The following is an 18249-nucleotide window of genomic DNA, read 5'->3' as shown; positions in this document are numbered from 1 at the left end:
CTTTATCACTGCAGCGAGTGAGACCAATTTAGGCAGAACTATCCCATTTGAAACATGTTAGGAGCATACATTCAGCTGAACACGGTGTTCCAGCTTACAGGTAAGTAGTCCCAAAGATGTGCTAATTCGATCATAAGTAATACACACATTCATTCATCCACAGAGCCATGCTCTCCTGATCTGCAAAACCAGCTGAAGCAGAACTCCCACTTTCGTAGACGATTTTTTTTTAACCTATGAAATGTTATAAACGCAACTTTCTATAGAATGAGTATTTAGGAAAACAAAATGATACTGTACAGATTTACATTTTGCAGAATGATATGCCTACTTTTTGAGGGTACATGTACTTCCCACTGGAAACAGTAGGTTGTATCCCTGACATCAGGTAAGTGAAACAAACATCAAATCAACCTACACTCATAATAACCCACAAGCTTGTGTATCTTCCTGTAGCCACATTCTGCCTCACCAACAAAATGTTAAGTTTCTTCCTCAGGCTAGCTTCAATAATTTTGCCTCAACAAGAATAAAAGAAAAAAAAAAAAAAAAAAAAAAAAGAAAACCCAAAATGAAACATTTTATGTATAAAAGTTAAAATTAACCAAAATTTGAATAACCTTTCCATGTAGAATGCAAGAGGCAGTCTAGTGACTATTAGATGTTTGTTGATTTCAGCTGCCTGGAAGGACAAACAGCCACATTTCTTTGCAAATACTGTCTTTTTATATGATGCCACCTTTCTGAGTAGTTAACATACAAGTCTGTTACATCCACCCGACAGCTGGAAAATCTTAGATCCTCCTCCCCTTCACAGTAGCTTACTTCCATACTTAAAATGTTTCCGATTCTTACAGAAAGTCAATTAATCTCCCCTACTACTTTCCATAACCAAAAATTTTGATTGTGGGAAACAGAATGAGGATAAGGGATGCCGAACAACCACAGGACATACGTGAAACAGTTCACTTTTTCCCAATGAAAAAAAATACTATCAGTTCTGCTACTGGCTGGTCTCCAAAGACTGTGAAAATCACACGTTTGCTATTCAAGTAATGTAGACAATACAGAAGACAGAGGAAAGCTGTTTACCAATTTTTATTCTCTAGGATGCAGTTACAGCGGACTGAAGAGATGATTCAACATCTTGCTTGCAGAGGCTAAAATTAGAGGGTCCTACTCTGTTCCCTAGCTTCCCAACTCCACAAACAGCCCCACCATCACTCTGCTGCCACATCTAGAATCTGTATGACTGTGTAGTAAGATGAAAGCCAAGCCAGTACATGAGAGGGGGTAGAATTAAAGCTGGGAGAAAAACCATTTGGCAGCAGTAAGCCCTGGACATGTACTGCACTCAGTTGTGTCTTGAAATACTCAACTGTACAAAGGAATAAACGGAAGGCTGTACAAATTTACAGGCTCGTTTTTACAGTGGAAAAGTGAAGTCTGTTTAATACATTCAAAACTTGCTCTGTGTTCCCATTCTAACTCACAAAAGTCTGCAAACTAGCCAGAATTACACACTTTAATGTATCACTATTAAGGAAGATCTTACAGTCTAGAAGAATCTTCTAAGGAATTACTTAGTATTATTTGTTCTTTAATAGAAATGTTAATGCCCGTAACTTTCACTTACAACTTCATAAACAACCCTGACTTTGAATGAAAATGGCATTAATATAAATAGTTGAGCAGTATCGAGTCACCAGGAACATCCTAAAATGAAAGCTTACAGATAGAATTAGAGGATGGTTTTACCAAAAACAGAGGAAAATGGTGAAGGGGGGAGAGGGAGAAGCAAAAACCAAAAAATAAGCATCTGTTGTTTCTCTAAATTTTCCCCATTGCAAAAGAGAAACAAGACTACAGTGAGCTCCTTAAGAGTACAATCTGGACAATGGAGAACAGCAAGACAGCCCACAGAGTCCACTACATTGTACTCCACAGAAAAACTTACATGGGGACAGTATTCAGAAATCAGACTAGCCGAACAAAGCACACCAGCTCAGAAAATCAGGTACTTAAGTATTAAAAAACTCGTTTTACCACTCAAAGGTTAGAAAGTTGAGCAGAGTCAAAAGCCAATTCCTCAACTCTGCTCCCCCAAGAGTATTTTGCTCACTGGCAGAAAATTAATATCCTCTTAATTTTCAGGGCTCTAGAGGTTTTTTAAAATATAGTTATTGCTATCCTTCAGAATTGTAATGTCAACTGAAATTTACCCCAATTTTCTCTATTTACACAAAATAAAACCTCCATTCCCTCTTCAGTTACATACAGCTAAGCATATGATTTTGTACTAATAATGGCCAATACAAATTTCTGAGACATGCTCTTCATTTCACACACAAAAAAATTGCTAATATGTTAAGAATAGACTTAAAGAGCTAAAAAAAATCATGACTGTGTACTTTAATTTTCCACAATAATCATACTAAGAAAACCACCATTAAGAGTAGCTATTATTTCAGAATCATATTTAAAATGAAAAAATTGTTTAGGTTAGAAAAGACCTTTAAGATCATCAAATGCAACTGTTAGCCTAACACTGCCAAACCCACCACCAAACCATGTCCCTAAGTGACGCATCTACCCACCTTTTCAACATCTCCAGGGATGGTGACTCCACCACTTCCCTGGGCAACCTATTCCAGTGCCTGACAACACTTTCCATTAAGAATCTTTTCCTAATATCCAATTCTAAACCTCCCCTGGCACGACTTGAGATCATTTCCTCTCATCCTGTCACCTGTTACTTGGGAGAAGAGACCAACCCCCTCCATGCTACAACCTCCTTTCAGGTGGCTGCAGAGAGCGATAAGGTCTCCCCTCAGCCTCCTTTTCTCCAGGCTGAACAGCCCCAGTTCCCTCAGCCGCTCCTCATCAGACTTGTGCTCCAGACCCCTCACCAGCTTCATTGCCCTTCTCTGAACTCGCTCCAGCACCTCAGTATTTTTTCTATAGTGAGGGGCCCAAAACTGAACACAAACTCAGAAATGCATCCTCATCAGCGCCAAGTACAGGGGGACGATCGCTTCTCTAGTCCTGCTGGCCACACTATTTCCCCACATGTTGTTGGCCTTTCTGGCCACCTGAGCATGCTGTTGGCTCATCTTCTAATAACACTACTATGTAAAATTAATCATAGATGATATAGATGAGGACTCATCAATTTAAACTTGTAATGGCAGGCACAATAATTTGTATGTACATAAACATTGTTGAAAGTCTAAAAAGGCATCAGACAATTTGTAATTTAATTATTATTGTGTGGTTTTGGTACTTTAGGATTTTGCAGGTTACCTGGAGGAATATTTCATTTTCAATATTAAACTCAAGCATATATACAGTCTTAAAATAATCCCCAGAAGGGACCCCCCCCATTCTGTGCCATTATGGCATATATCTATAGTTAAAACATTCTCCTCCTACTGGTGGTTACTCTTTTTACACTAAAAGAATGCCTAAATTGTCTGAATTGCCTTGTTTGGAAATTTATTGATAAAACGCTGCTTGATGAAGGAGTAATTTCATTCATTTAAACTCGTTTTGATACACTCTAACTTCCAAGTGGCTGCTGGAAGTAGTTAATTCACCACCACTGCTGGAAATAAAGCACAGTGAATGATTTGCAATTATACAGACATTTCATTATTCAATAATCTTCAGTCTGTCACTCTCTTCAAACTATGTGAAGCTCAAGACTTAGACATAGTGAAACTGGATCTGCAATTCAATTAAGAACACAGGAGGAGGTTTGCAGATTTTCATTGTCTTTGTTTCCCCCTTCAAACTGACAGCTATACCAGAGCAGCTATCTGAGCATGATAACAGCTTCAAAATAGAGCTAATAAGCAGTTATACAGATAAAGTGTCTACTGCAGAGGGACTAGACCGTCACAATCTTCGTACTGTTAAAGTGGTACAGTTTACAGATTCCAGGTAGCCACAGTTATAAACCACTCCTTAGATCTTAGAGCTGGGAAAGGCAGATGGAAACTGCTTTCCTATCAAGAAATCCAAATATAAGATATATGCCATTTCAGCTGCTTTTCCAGAAGACGAACTGAGACCAACTCTTCTCAGATCACCAAATTTTCATTTTCATCACTATAAATGTGACTTCTCACAACGTATATATTAGTCATTGCACTAGACTCTTTAGAACCTCTGATTTCATGTACCTCACACAAAGATCACAGTAAGTATTTATGCAAAAGGATATCTAAATTAACCACTAAGAAATGTAGCCCTGTTTTCAATTTTGTTCCACCTGTCATCTCAACAAAAAAGTGCTAATGGACTTAATTTACATTTCCTTATGTCAGATTTCAAAGCAGAATCTGAAAGAGCCACTGCTTTTTAGTGGCAAGACTAGCAAAAGAAAAAGCCACCTGAATATTTAGGTATCTGCATGTTGATTTGACAGTCATCTTTGTACTTCTTTAAGCAAAAGAACATTTGTTTTAACATAAGTCTCTTAAAATTAGAAAGAAGCTTAGACTATCTGCCCATGACAAGTGATACAGACTATCAAGCTACAAGTCAGACTTTACAGTATGTGTAAGGAATAGTACAAGCAATATAAAACCCACAAAGTCTCCTTACCACTTGTTGTGCAATGTTGACATTAGACTGTCCGAATGTTTTTGGCAGGAGCTGTTTTCCAAGGGTATTTACTGTAGAAGGATGAACAGCCAGTAGAGAAACAACTCCTAAAACAAACAGAAGTAGATAGTTTCAGGTCAGCCATGTTGTATTATTTTAGCAATTCCAGTTTCATCTGTACTACCAATGAGTATTAACAGAAACTCGTTCTGAACTGCATAGAGAGTCAATATAAATGTTTCATTTACACATTTGAAGCTAAAAAATAAATCAAAATTGAATTATGTTATCTCAAACTTTCTCCTGTTTAACGGTATAGCCCAGTCGTCTAGTATGAACATGTTTTAATTCCCTGTACTCCCAACTTTTCTCTCAAAACGGAGTATTAGAGGTAACAGGCATCTGACAGAAAGTATAATTCCCTCCTATCCTTATCCTTTGTGATTACTGAAATATTTTCCCACACTCCCTGAAAAACATACCCAACACTCCAGCATATGACATACCCTTCTGAAGCATGCTGGTCTACAGGAGATAAAATTTGATTAGCACAGGCCTTTCCAAGAGAATATTCCCAGCTTTGCTCTAAGTGTCCCCTCCCAGCTGAAGGCAGGGAATTAAGAAGTCTTCAAGAATCCAATAGCCAAGCAAAATACATGCAACACAGTAGTCCAACCCTGCAGGGAAAGCTGCTCTCTCACTCTTCATAAGCCATTCACAATCACCACTGACAGGTTAGCAAGTCTTAAGCCATGTAAAACAGAACTTCAACTACAAAAATGTTCAAGTCAGATATCCTCTATTTAAAAAAAAAAAAAAAAAAAAAGGCAACAAAGAAACAAAGACTGACTACAGGAAAAGAATAATGGAACAAACAAGACTTTAAATACCAGAGACATTTATTTTGCTGAAACAGCTGCCAACTGGTTGTTAGTTGAAAGCAGTAACAGTTCTTTTGCTCAGCTCACTTTTAAAGGAGCCAAAGTGGCCTTGGCATTACTCCTACTCCTCTTCCTTTTTCCCATTATCCAATACAGAAGCAATAAGAAAGCATTTGTACAACGGTTGTATCAGGAATGGCCCTAATGGCCTACCAGCCCTCTTATGCATTCAGGTAGTCTACAGATAAAGTTTAGAACAATTCAAATCCTGTTTAAGCCCTTGCTTTCCAAAAGGCCTGTATCTCCTAGCTGCTATTGCTACACCATGTCAAACTAATAGCTTCACCCTTTCTCAGTTGACCAAATTTGAACTGGATGCAGTAGTCTGTCATTCTTCCATTAACCAACTTTCCAATGTTCGTTCTGAAAGTCAGTAGCTATCTAGTCCATAACATAAGTCCGTTATGCCTTTCTGTTCCTTCAAGTACACCTATCACTATCACAGCCTGTTTATGTGTGTGCTTCCTCTCCACAGAACGCAGTAAAGTCATCTAAACTACCTTGGCTATTAGTGTTTGTGTATCTTCTTCACAGCTTCCTGGTGGTCACAGGTCTTTTTTAACCTCCTCCTTCATGATTTGAAAACAGCAAAGCAATATGAAGATTATGTTTCCAGTATAAAGTAAGAGTTGTAACCACTTTCCAAGGTTAAGTAGCCTCATCTATTTGATCACCTTTCCTTACTTCTGACGGTTTTTGTTCTCCTACCCTTTATTTTTGCAGGGGACAGGGATGGACACATAATTCATGACAAGGAATACAATGTTCTTGTATCATAGCAGATTTTCTATTTTATTACCTGTTCTTTTCTAAATAATTAGCAACATTCAGTCTGCTTGTTCCATACCAAATATCAATACCATGTTTTCGTAATACAACCTACAGTGACTTCAAGATCTTTCTTGAGTGCTAATAGCTCATTTGGGGTCCTTATTGTATCTAGTTTGGTTTTCACCAATTATTAACTCATGGGAGGACTGTCTCACTCTATGAGACCGTACTTGCTGTAACAGGCTGATTAAGGACCTTGATAATCAAGGTTTTTTTGTTGTTACTTTTAAGAAATTCAAGGACATCATACTGATTAGATAACCCTTATCTACATGTTTGTTGACTTTTTCAAAGCATGACTTTGAAAAGACATAACTTCATAACTTCCCTTTTTCCCCCTCCCTCTAGAAATACCTTCTTAACTTCTGCCCATTATCACATTTATCCATATGTCTACTACTTCTTTGTTATGCACTCAACTGATTTGCCCAACACAAGTCTGACTTACTCATCTGCAGTTACCTGAGTCCTTCAAAAATTGGTGCAGTGCATGTTGCTTTCTATCCTTCTAGTACTATATGAATTACACATACACTGAGTTAGTAGGATGGAAGTACCATTGCTAGGTCCTTTAAGAATTCACAGGTAGATAATTCTCTGGCCCCAATGACTTTTAGGAAAAACTTGATAACGTGAATGCTTAAGACAACAACTTCTAGCAATACTTCAATAGGACAACATCATAAAGAACTGTATTGCCATAAGACTCTCCCTAATCGTCATGATCATCTATCTACTCTTCAGATGTACTCAGAGACTCTGTTCTTCTGGTATGTTTAAAAAGAATTTTTTATGTTATTGTATAGTTTCTTAAAAACGTTTAAGCAGTCAACGACAAATGCAAAAATCTTGCACTTGTGATAGTGTAACTCCAGGCAACAGCAGAGGTCAGGGTTTGCGTGGTTAGAAAGCTGACGTGCAGAAAAGGACCCGGGGATCCCGGCAGACAACAAGATGAATGTGATCCAGAAGTACACCCCTATGCTCATGAAGACCTAACCACATCCTGGGCTGCATCTGGAACAGTACAGCAATCAATTATTAAATCCCTTTACTCCAACATTCTTAAACCTGTACCTGGATTATTCTGTTCAGTTTTGGGGCTCAGAGTGCAAGAAAAGCATTAATAAACAGGAGAGAGTCAGCAGAAAGACACTAATTTTGCCAGGGTACTAAAGCATATGATGTATAAGGACAAGCTGGTGTGTGCAGCCTATGGAAGAGAAGATTAATGTGGAGCAAGTGATATTATTCGTGGAAATCTTATCACTGCTTTCAGCTATCACATGGAGAGTTTCATAGATGACAGAGAACACCAAAAAAGTAAAAGAGGCAACAGTCACAAGTTGCTGCACAGCAAATTCCAACCAGACATGAGGAAATAAAAAAAAAAAAACACAATGAGAAAGATAAAGTGCAGCAACAGGTTGTGTAGGAGGTTCCCTGGAGATACATAGAAAAATTCAGCTACTGAAGGCTTTGTGCTTTGAAGCTGGCCCTGCTTTGTTTGTAAGGTTAGATTAGATAGCCTCCAGCATCCACATATTATTAATTCAATTCTATGAATACAAACAGGTATCTTGCAGCTAAAACATCTGTGTGAAGAGTACATACCATCTAAAGTTTTTAATTACATTAACACTGCCTGTAGTGCTATGCCACAGTTAATTCATACAACGGAACCAATTTGGCTCTATACAGGAACCGCAAGGTATGTCTGTGTCTACAGAACAGACCAGCATGAAAATGCAAATGTAACTGTGAGAACAGTAACATACACTTCACAGTTTGAAGCAAAGTCAATCTATAAAAGATATCATACTGAACAGGAAAGGGCATAACTGCTCAACAATAGGAAAAAAAAAAAGGAAATAAATAAGGGAGGTGTTTTGTTTAAGAAAGGGTACTTTCAATTTGTCTCTGCCCATGTGCATCCTCCTATTTTCTCATTAATCTGTTCTGCAAACATTTTTTTCATATCATAGAATCATAGAATGCTAGGGATTGGAAGGGACCTCGAAAGATTATCTAGTCCAATCCCCCTGCCGCTAGATGAGGCTACACAGGAACATGTCCAGGTGGGTTTTGAATGTCTCCAGAGAAGGAGACTCCACAACCTCCCTGGACAGCCTGTTCCAGTGCTCTGTTACCCTCACTGAGAAGAAGTTTCTTCTCAAGTTTAAGTGGAACCTCTTATGTTCCAGCTTAAACCCATTACCCCTTGTCCTGCCATTGTTTGTCACAGAGAAGAGCCTGGCTCCATCCTCGTGACACTCACCCTTTGTATATTTGTAAACATCAATAAGGTCACCCCTCAGTCTCCTCTTCTCCAAACTAAAGAGACCCAGCTCCCTCAGTCTTTCCTCATAAGGGAGGTGCTCCACTCCCTTAAACATCTTTGTTGCCCTGTGCTGGACTCTCTCTAGCAGTTCTCTGTCCTTCTTGAACTGAGGAGCCCAGAACTGGACACAATATTCCAGATGTGGTCTCACCAGGGCAGAGTAGAGAGGAAGGAGAACCTCTCTCGACCTACTAACCATCCCCCTTCTAATACACCCCAGGATGCCATTGGCCCTCTTGGCCACAACGGCACAGTGCCGCGTCATGGTCATCCTGCTGTCCACCAGGATCCCCAGATCCCTTTCCCCTACACTGCTCTCTAATGGATCATTCCCCAACTTCTACTGGAACCTGGGGTTGTTCCTGCCCAGATGCAAGACTCTACATTTGCCCTTGTTATATTTCATTTAATTTTTCCCCGCCCAGCTCTCTAGCCTGTCCAGGTCTCGCTGATGGCAGCACAGCCTTCTGGCGTGTCAGCCACTCCTCCCAGCTTGGTGTCATCAGCAAACTGGCTGATAGTAATCTCTAGTCCCTCATCCAAGTCATTGATGAATATATTTAACACTACCAGCCCCAGCACCGACCCTCGAGGCACTCCACTGGATACAGGCCTCCAACCAGACTCTGTCCCATTGACCACACCTCCATTTTTCATCAAAGGCTCATAATGCTCTGGTTTCATAGTGGTTTTGTGCATGTGCATTTCCTGTTTGTTTGTTAAGCATACAAGCAGAAATAATTCTATTAACTTAGCTTTACAAGTGACTGACAGCTCAGTTTCTCAAAGGAATTTTACTAATCATTTGTTAATTACTGTTATTCCTACAGCAATCACCGCGATCCAAATAATCCTGTACTTTGTGACCAACATATGGTGTGCATAGTAGCACGCAAAAATTAAACCGCAAGTTTGCAAACAGCTTCCCTGGCACCAGCTCTTCCTACTTTTCAAAACAAACACATTATTAATACTGCTAGTTCCTGACACTTCTTTTTTTCTTCTTCTTCCAAAGACTTCAAAAATCATGGGAAAAGGCCATGTAAAGCAGGAAAAAAATATACAGAACTACATAACTTCTGCTTAAATTCTCAGTCTCCCAAACACTAGTTTGGAAGACTAGTCTTAGCAACTTATAAGCAATCATTAAACCTAAAGGGAAGTGGAACTTCATCACGATGAAGTTCTGGAATGTCTCCAAATAGAAGATAATGATATAGATGCGATCAAACAGTAATGTTGTATAAAACTTGCACAGCAAGACCAGCAGCACCTTTTAACAAAATCTGCTATTTATCTGCCTACAAACAGTTTCAGATAAGTGCTCTCTTAATTCAGAGTATGTGGTAAACGGCCTTCTTTGGTTATTAACTGCATTTAGGGGAGAACTCTTTAACTGGACCTTTGCTTACATATGAAAACAAACTCAAAAGACTTTTACCAAAAAGAAGGAATCTCTTGCAGAATTTTAGCACTAAGACAGACTAGCAATACAGCCAATTATGAACATTTTAAATGTTTTGAGATGCCACAGCAAAAGACAGTACATCTAAAATTAGGGAAAGGAGCACTCCCTGCAGACAAAGCAGTAGATCTCCCTAAAAGCTGACTGCTCCAGTTCATGAAACAGTAGTGACTTCCGTATTTCAAATCAAAGAGGTTGGGCTGAGGAACTCCTTGCCTCAGGAACAGAAATCCCATTAATTTTCTGGTGCAATCTGTAGATATGTTTTCTTTACTTGCAGAAAGAGCAACAGAAGTGACGCAACAACAATCAACAGAAAAACAAGTCAGTTTCCTCACAATGAAGTTTCAAACACACAGAGACTTATCAGTCTGTCTTCTAGCATAGAAGCAATATCGTATATGGTGGAACCAGATTCGGTAAGAAATTAATTTCGCAAGCACTTTTTTGATTACGACCATCCCCAAAAGAACATGCACAATGAGAGTGGTTTGTCAGGACGTGAAGTAACTCATACCGTCTCCTACAACAATCTCAACCAACCTCTATCCAGCAGACCAGTTTGTAAGTAAATACGTGATCAAAGGTTAGCAGTTGAGAAAAGGGTTATTTTAAGGAAAGCGTAAAGAAAATTAACCTTGCAGACGACATTTTGCAGTACAACTGCTTATAAGCACTCTTATGAACTCTACAAACATTTTGTCTTAATTATATAAGCTTTGAAATTGATGGTTTTAACAGAGCAGTTGGTATCTAGCTTAACAACAGCTATAGAACTCAAACGCAGCAATATTATTAAGCCAGTCTGAATACAATTCAAATATGACTTATGCTCTCAAAAAGATAACATTACTATCAACAACCCGATAAACTCATAACTAAGACAGTATCAGCTGAAGAGCCCAATAGGTCTCTTTCAGGAGACCAAAAAAAAGCCCAGTGAAACTTTCCATGAACAAAATTTAATGAAGTGACGCAGACACAAGATTCCACTGTGACTGTCACTTCTGAAAAGGCCAAGTGCCATCTGGAATACTACAATCCTTATTTTGGGAATTTTTAAAAAAAGTTCATAGGAATAGAATTTATACAAAGCCAGAGTACCTGTACTGCCTGAGATGCAAATGACTGATATATGATAATATGAAAATTACAATTATCTGGAAAACGTTGTAGATTCAGTTTTGGCAGTCTACCATATGTGGATTTTTTTCTTTTTTTTTTTTTTTTTTTGGTGACTAAAGAGATAGCAGGAGAAGGATTGGGAATTCTACACCAACACCACCAGCAAAATTCCATACTGTCACCGTTTTGTAAAGCCAATACAGACAAAGCTAATTTCAGCTCCAAACCTGCCCACCAAACCAACTGCTTAGAACAGACAAAATCCTAAATAACAAAATGCAAACTAAAGCTAGTCTTTAAGTGCAGCTGACAGCTCAGTATGCTATTAGTAGTGCCTTCCTCCCTAGTAAATTAAGAGCAAAGCATCTGCATGTCCTGCAAACAGAACGGAAAACTATAGTCTGAAATAATTCAGAACTGGAAGTTTGTAGAAGCTTTCCAACCATTTTTTTTTTTTTAATTCTGTTCAAGGCAATGCATTTGTCTCCAGTAGGAAAAAAATATATATACACAAAATGCAAAACCTACAAGATGAGCTACATCTAAACCATCTGTCATTAATCATAATTACCATTCTATCAATTTTTTGGGTTTCTGTCAATAAAACTGACAGCAATATGCCTCAGAGCCTTTTATCCCACACACTTGAAAGTTTCAGTTGCCCACTTTCACATGGCTTCTCTGCTACCACAGAAACTTCCACAGCTAATAGGAAATCAAATGCCAAGCAATTCCCTCAAAACTGTTTATAGTGTTTTCAGTGCATTTTGCTTTATAAAACTGACCCAAAGTCACTAAGCTTGAATCCTTGCTTTCTTCCAAGAGGAGTCTTGAAAACACAGCTAAGATCAAAACATTAGTTTAAAGGTGCCATTTAAAGTGCCTTTTATCCAGGCCACACTACCTAGGAGAAAAATCACTCTTTACCACAACAGCATCAACTTGATTAGATTATCAGATTACACAAATATACAGAATACGTATAAAATAATATGTATAAGAATATGTATAAAAGGTATGATTCTTATAATCCTTAGATACGATTAGGAAACTGTGCAACATACCTTTAGGATTTTAAAAAGTCTTTTTAGACTTTTCCAAATACCGTTCCTATTTCCAGGATTTTTATTTCTTGAGCTTGACTTTAGATAATAAAAACAATAGTTTGTAATTACCTCACCTGCAATAATACACAAGCATTTCATAACCAAGGTTCAGATATCTGTTTCTGAAGTATGAATAATGGGCCCTGAAACAGCTCTCTACTTCTGTTCTAGAGGAACAATTCCACTCACTGCCAAAAATCAGGAAGAGTTAGATTTTGCAAATAGAATTAACAATAACATTACACTGCAGAAGTTTCTTGTCATATAAATAAAAAGAATACGATAATCTTACAGTTAGGCACTACTGAAATGTTAGAGTCTCAATACACCTTAAAAATTTACACATTTGACTTCCATTTTTTTCTATTAGCAAATCTGAAATAAAAAAAAGTTTTGTCCAAAAAATGTGAAACCATATTTTAAAGTGTAAGAGATGAAAGGAGCTAAAGACATCTTTTGATAAGTATTTTCTGGTCACATACCAACAGTGCCATCTACTGGCATGACAGAAGATCCAAATTTTCTTTCTCAGTAATTTTAAAATTAATTTAAGAGCTTTACTTTCAATAGAATGTTAAATATCATCGGTTATCTTTTCCCTTGAACTCATCTGAAGGAGATAATTTCTTTCAATTATCTTCACAAGCAAGAGGCAGAATCAGAATTCAACAGTGTTCTATCTAATCCTTAAATATCCACACTTATTTGACTATAACAAAGGACCAGAAAGTGGCAGTTTTCTTCAAAATGCAACCTCCCTGAACAGCAAATTTTCTAAGTCTCTAAAATTCACTGCCTAGTAACTATTAGAAGACACAAACTCATATGCAAGTTTTACTCATTCAGTGCTTATTCAAATTTCTTTCCATCCCTCCAACCCACAGGTATTTGCTAATCCTCAAAATTAATTCTCATTATTATCATCATTCAAAGTCCATGTTCAGAGTGAATTTTAGCAATTTCAGGTTTAAGCTGTTAGCTAGTGGATACACGAAAACAAAGCTAGGAATCAACACATTTTTTTTTTTAATCCCAGAATGGAAAGAAACTAAAATAACAATCAAAATATCCAAATGAGATTATCCTTGCCTCGTAACCAAGGTATGCAAGAAGTAAGCAATTACCATCAAGTCAACTTGGAATTTTACTCCACAATTAAACTGCTCTCTTACTCTGCCTTTGATAAAGCAATGTTTTCTTTTTATGATTGCCAGAAAAGCAATAGTTGTAAATCACAATTTGGGTGCCCTTACAGTCTTTCATCACGTCACCTTTGAAATTTTTATAAATGTTGCTTCTGATTATAATTTGAGGGTTTACTAGATCGATTTAGGCACAATTTCTACAAAACCCATTACTGAATCTAGGGTAACAAGCAAAGGAAAGGGCCCTGTGTAGTGATGTTCTCAGCAACTGAGGCATTAGGGAAAAATTACAAATGGATATTTTGGAATGAGCCAAGGAAACTTGCAACTGCTTCCAATGGCTTTTAGCATTCCTCCACAATGTCATAATTGAAGCTGACAGTAAATAAAACAGCACAGGGCAACTGGCAGATATAAAACCGAGTAGCTTCATGAGAGTTCATCAGTGAGAGGACATCTGGATATACAGCTACCTTTTGCTGTGCATGTTAACAGACTCACAAAGCTACATTCTGAAACCACCTGACATTACTCAGGATCTCCTGAAACAAAAATCCTCCCTTCTCACTCTCTGCACATTACATTGCTACTTCTGTCCCAAACATTTATATCAGAAAACCATCTTCCCGGTTACCAAGTACACCAAACCTTTCACAGTCATGCTTGTATCAAACCACTCTAGACCAAGTATAGGGATTTATGCCACTTAAACCCTACCAGACTACAGACTCAGCAGAGCTTGCACTTAACAGGAAAGCTGCACTAAGATGTAAATGTCATACCCCATGTCCTTCCAGGAGAAGTTAGAGCTTTTCAGCAGCACCACCTTGGAGCCAAACACACTGAAAACCTGCATTACCCAAGTTTCCTCATCTAAGGACTGGCACACACTCAAACAGGAAACAAATTTATCCCAAACATATGTATTTGCATCAAGAAGAAAGCTAATTAGAGAGCATTTTTCTGAAACATTTGTAAGATCTAGGAATCAATATGGCCTTCTATCAAACAGGTTAACAGAAGTGGTGTGTTGCTTCACTGATGCTTTCCCAAGATTCAGCTGTAAAAATCAGCATTCTAGACTAAATTCTCTGTATTGAAGTAACAAAAGTAGGCAGAGAGAAGGTACTTCTCTGGTGAGCAGTGCTAATGGTGTCATCTTAATACAAGGGAAAACCTGTACCTTGCTCAGGCAGCTCCATAGAACGCTGTTTCTTCAGGGCTAAATACGGTGTTACACTCCAGTAATGAAAATGCACAGGGATATCAGAGAACACAGGTGAATTTACACTCAACTTATTCTGGTGGTTACACAAGCACTGAAGGAAATACAACCTTCCAGCTCATTTAAACCACATATAAAGATGGATATCCTCTTATTCCACACTAAAGATGTTTTTGAAGAAAGACTTTTTTAGAGCATTTTCTAGAATGGTATTTATGTGCGTGATCAATTTAGTCAAAATTACATGCATAAATTTTTTTTTTTTTTTACTATTTTCTTTTATTTTCTTAAATAAAGTCACTCTCTGTTTAAAAACAAAAATCCTAATCTGGAGTTCATGGTTGAGACCAGTCTCTCCAAACTGAATTAGACTGAAGTAAAAAATATGTCTGGATTGGCAGTCTGTTTCTGACTATTCATATTAGTGGATAACTAGGAAAAAACGTGTAAGGACAGGACTTGTATACAGAGATAACTCCCTAACACACCCTCTCTTTCCCAGATTCTATAGCTTTAGGACTTTTTAAGCAAGACGATGTGCAATGTAACTGTTCAATATCACAAGATTATTGATACCCCCTTTTCATTATTTATCTCAGAAAAAACAGCTACATAGCCTAACAAAACTCAGTCTAAAAACGATCTATTCACCGTACCCAGGTTTCTGCCAGTCCAGACTGAAAAGTTTACGTAAGTCCATTCACATGCTATTCTGTGCAGCAGAAGATATGCAGGCTGTAAGAACTGTTGCATAATAACTTGTTTTGGCCAGAAGGGTCAACCTTTGCTTATCCTTCATAGCTGATTCATATACCTACTACTTAGTCCCATACTCACCTAACAGACCTTTGGTGACATGTTACAGAACCATTTTAAGAAAAATATTCTGTTCTTTTTCTCCCAAACCACGCTTTTGCACTGATGTCCTTATAACCCAGTGAATAAGTAATTTTTTGTCTTCTATTACTCCCATAATACCTTTACTTCTCTGACACCTGAGCTCCTCCTCCCTTCACACCACATTTTCCACACAACATGTGGAAAATGAAGCAAGTTCTCCCAACTTCATTGTTGAGGTGGAACTCTTAATTTGCTATATTTCTCAAAGTTGCTGGAATGCACCCTCTGATATTATTAATCCAATGACCTTGAGTGTCGTGAAAGTGTAAAGGGAATGAACTTCAAAAAGTAGTCAGATTCTTGCATTAACAGATTGGGCTAAGCAAACCACTCAACTGACACAGTAAGGAGATTTGATCCTCTATCAATAATGCAATGTATTCTCAAACTTTTAGTGTGATTGCCTTACGATTTCCAGAAAAGACTTCTTCCTTTTAAGAAATACAAATTTGAAGAGGAAAAGAAAAAAAACAAAAAAACAAAACACTTTTAATGATGACCATGAGAGAAGAATACAAAGATTCTTTCCTGATGTCCTTCAATTAATCCCAAGAAGCACACTAGATAAACTGCTACGCTGTGGAAAGCTTACTCTGTGTTTTTATCTATAGCTATGGACTGAATCCTCTTCATTGTGAAATAACAAGAAATTCTGCACAAATTTAGCAAGACATCAGAGGACTAGACTTTTGATATTGTGGGAATGGCAGGACGTGTGGTTCCAGTTAAAGGACCTTGGACAGGTTATACAGAAGTATGTGTTTTATGAGTGTCAGGAGTGATAGCCCAGGACAGTGAGAATGATATCTTGGGTCAGAAAACCACCCTCATACGTATGATGTGTGAATGTTGGGCCTGGGTGTGTGCATGAGTGGGTCAGAGCGCCGCCCACAAGATATGCATGGGAACGTGACTGAAAACAGTCGCAACGTAAGTGTGATGTGTTTGCAACAAAATTTTTTTGAAAAAACATCCTGTCTAACCTCTTGGTCCAGGCCCGTATCTGTAAACCTGTAAATTGAGAACTGTTAATAAAAGTCAGCTCAGCTCTGCCTGGCTCTGCTCTCGCTGCTAACAAGAACTCTGTGTCTACGTGTATGTCTGTGTCTGTATGCGTCGTTCCTCATCACCGCAGATATAATGGCATGTAAAGCAGACAGCTACTTTTTGAAAGCACACAGTACTTTTCTATGGAGTTGTTACATTTAAAATTGCAACATTTAAAGTCTGGACAAAAACCTAAAAATTATGAAAAAGTGGCAAAGGAAAATAAGTACTTCTTTAGCGAATGAATTCCGATACACATCTGAATATTTTAGTGACAAAATATGTTATTTTAAGCTATTAAGGCAACAGAGCCTGCATATAAAACACAAACAAGTTAGAGGCAAGAAACGTAAAACAATCAAGCCAAGAGAAACAGTTTCTTCTCAATATTAAGAATTAGCTGCTGTCCATTAACTTTACAAAACCCCCTTAACAGCAATGAGGTGCAAAAATTAATTAAGGATAGCTTAGTTTGCGTGTTTTATTCATGTTGGTATACATAGAGAATAAAACCAGAGGAGCTGCAAGCCTATAATAAACTATCTACTCACTTGAATTTATTTGAGAAATTCTACAAGCAATGAAACGGCCTCTGTTGTGCCCAGTTCTACTTTAAGAGCTACGTAATAATGGAAGATTCACATTTCCAATTCTTGCTGTCTAGACTGCACTGTTTTGACTAGCTCACCACTGACTGTAACAAGGTCTAGACACAGATGCTACGTGGGTGCAAAATGTCCCAGACAAAAACATCTGGTTTATTGCCCACAGAGGGTAGGGAAAATGGTATAGCTGTTAAGGATCAGGTAATCTACCTGCACACTTTTGTTGTCCCGGAGTGTGTAACATATGGATAAGTTAGTGAGTGTCAGTTATTCAACCCTTAGTGGCTTCTCCATCAAGTACATAGTGGCAGATTAATCAGACAGCCCCCCCTTTTAAAGCAATGTATATTTTTAGACAAGTAAAGGTCAAAGAGAGAAGCTATTGAGATTCCCTTGAAATACTTGATGTACTTAGAAAAACTGTCAGTTAAATTGATGGTGACAGAAATTAGAAGTGCAAATTAATTCTTGAAGGGGTTTCCTGAAATGGTATATAAAAGACTAGAGCAAGAATACTAATAGAGTTCACCTGAACTGGACTACAGGTTAATCTGGGAGTACTAGTGTAATCCAACAGTGCATAAAGACCATAGATTTGTCAACAGTGAGGTTTACAAAGAGCATCAGACAAGTAAGTGACTCTGACCTAATAAATTTCACCCTACTTAGTACAGCCTATGGAAGCACGCCATCTGTCACACACAGGAATAAACCAGACCATCATCATTTGGAAGCAATAAAGGAAAACGGCCATTTCACCAAAATCTGTTGTGAGATGGTTGTGAATGAAACGTGACCTTGCACAGAAAAATTACTGATACCTCCATACAAATACCTCTGCCGCTTCACTTGGAGTCATACATACTACTTTGGGTCATTATTCATTAAAGTTGATGAAAGCAATCAAACA

General features: G+C 37.9%; 1 protein-coding gene across 10 annotated transcripts in view; it reads right to left on the bottom strand.

The window, feature by feature from the left end:
• The window catches only part of TFDP1 (transcription factor Dp-1), a 47157-nt gene that overhangs the window by 13518 nt on the left and 15390 nt on the right, over positions 1 to 18249 (bottom strand). For all 10 annotated transcript variants that reach the window (XM_065059413.1, XM_065059474.1, XM_065059456.1 and 7 more), the window contains exon 4: positions 4609 to 4715. In XM_065059413.1, coding sequence (XP_064915485.1) covers positions 4609 to 4715 — 107 coding nt within the window. The remainder of the gene's footprint in view (positions 1 to 4608; positions 4716 to 18249) is intronic.

Source organism: Columba livia, chromosome 1, assembly GCF_036013475.1.
Source record: "Columba livia isolate bColLiv1 breed racing homer chromosome 1, bColLiv1.pat.W.v2, whole genome shotgun sequence".
Classification (NCBI taxonomy): domain Eukaryota; kingdom Metazoa; phylum Chordata; class Aves; order Columbiformes; family Columbidae; genus Columba; species Columba livia.
Note: the sequence above shows the minus strand (reverse complement) of the source record. Positions and strands in the feature narration are given on the sequence as shown.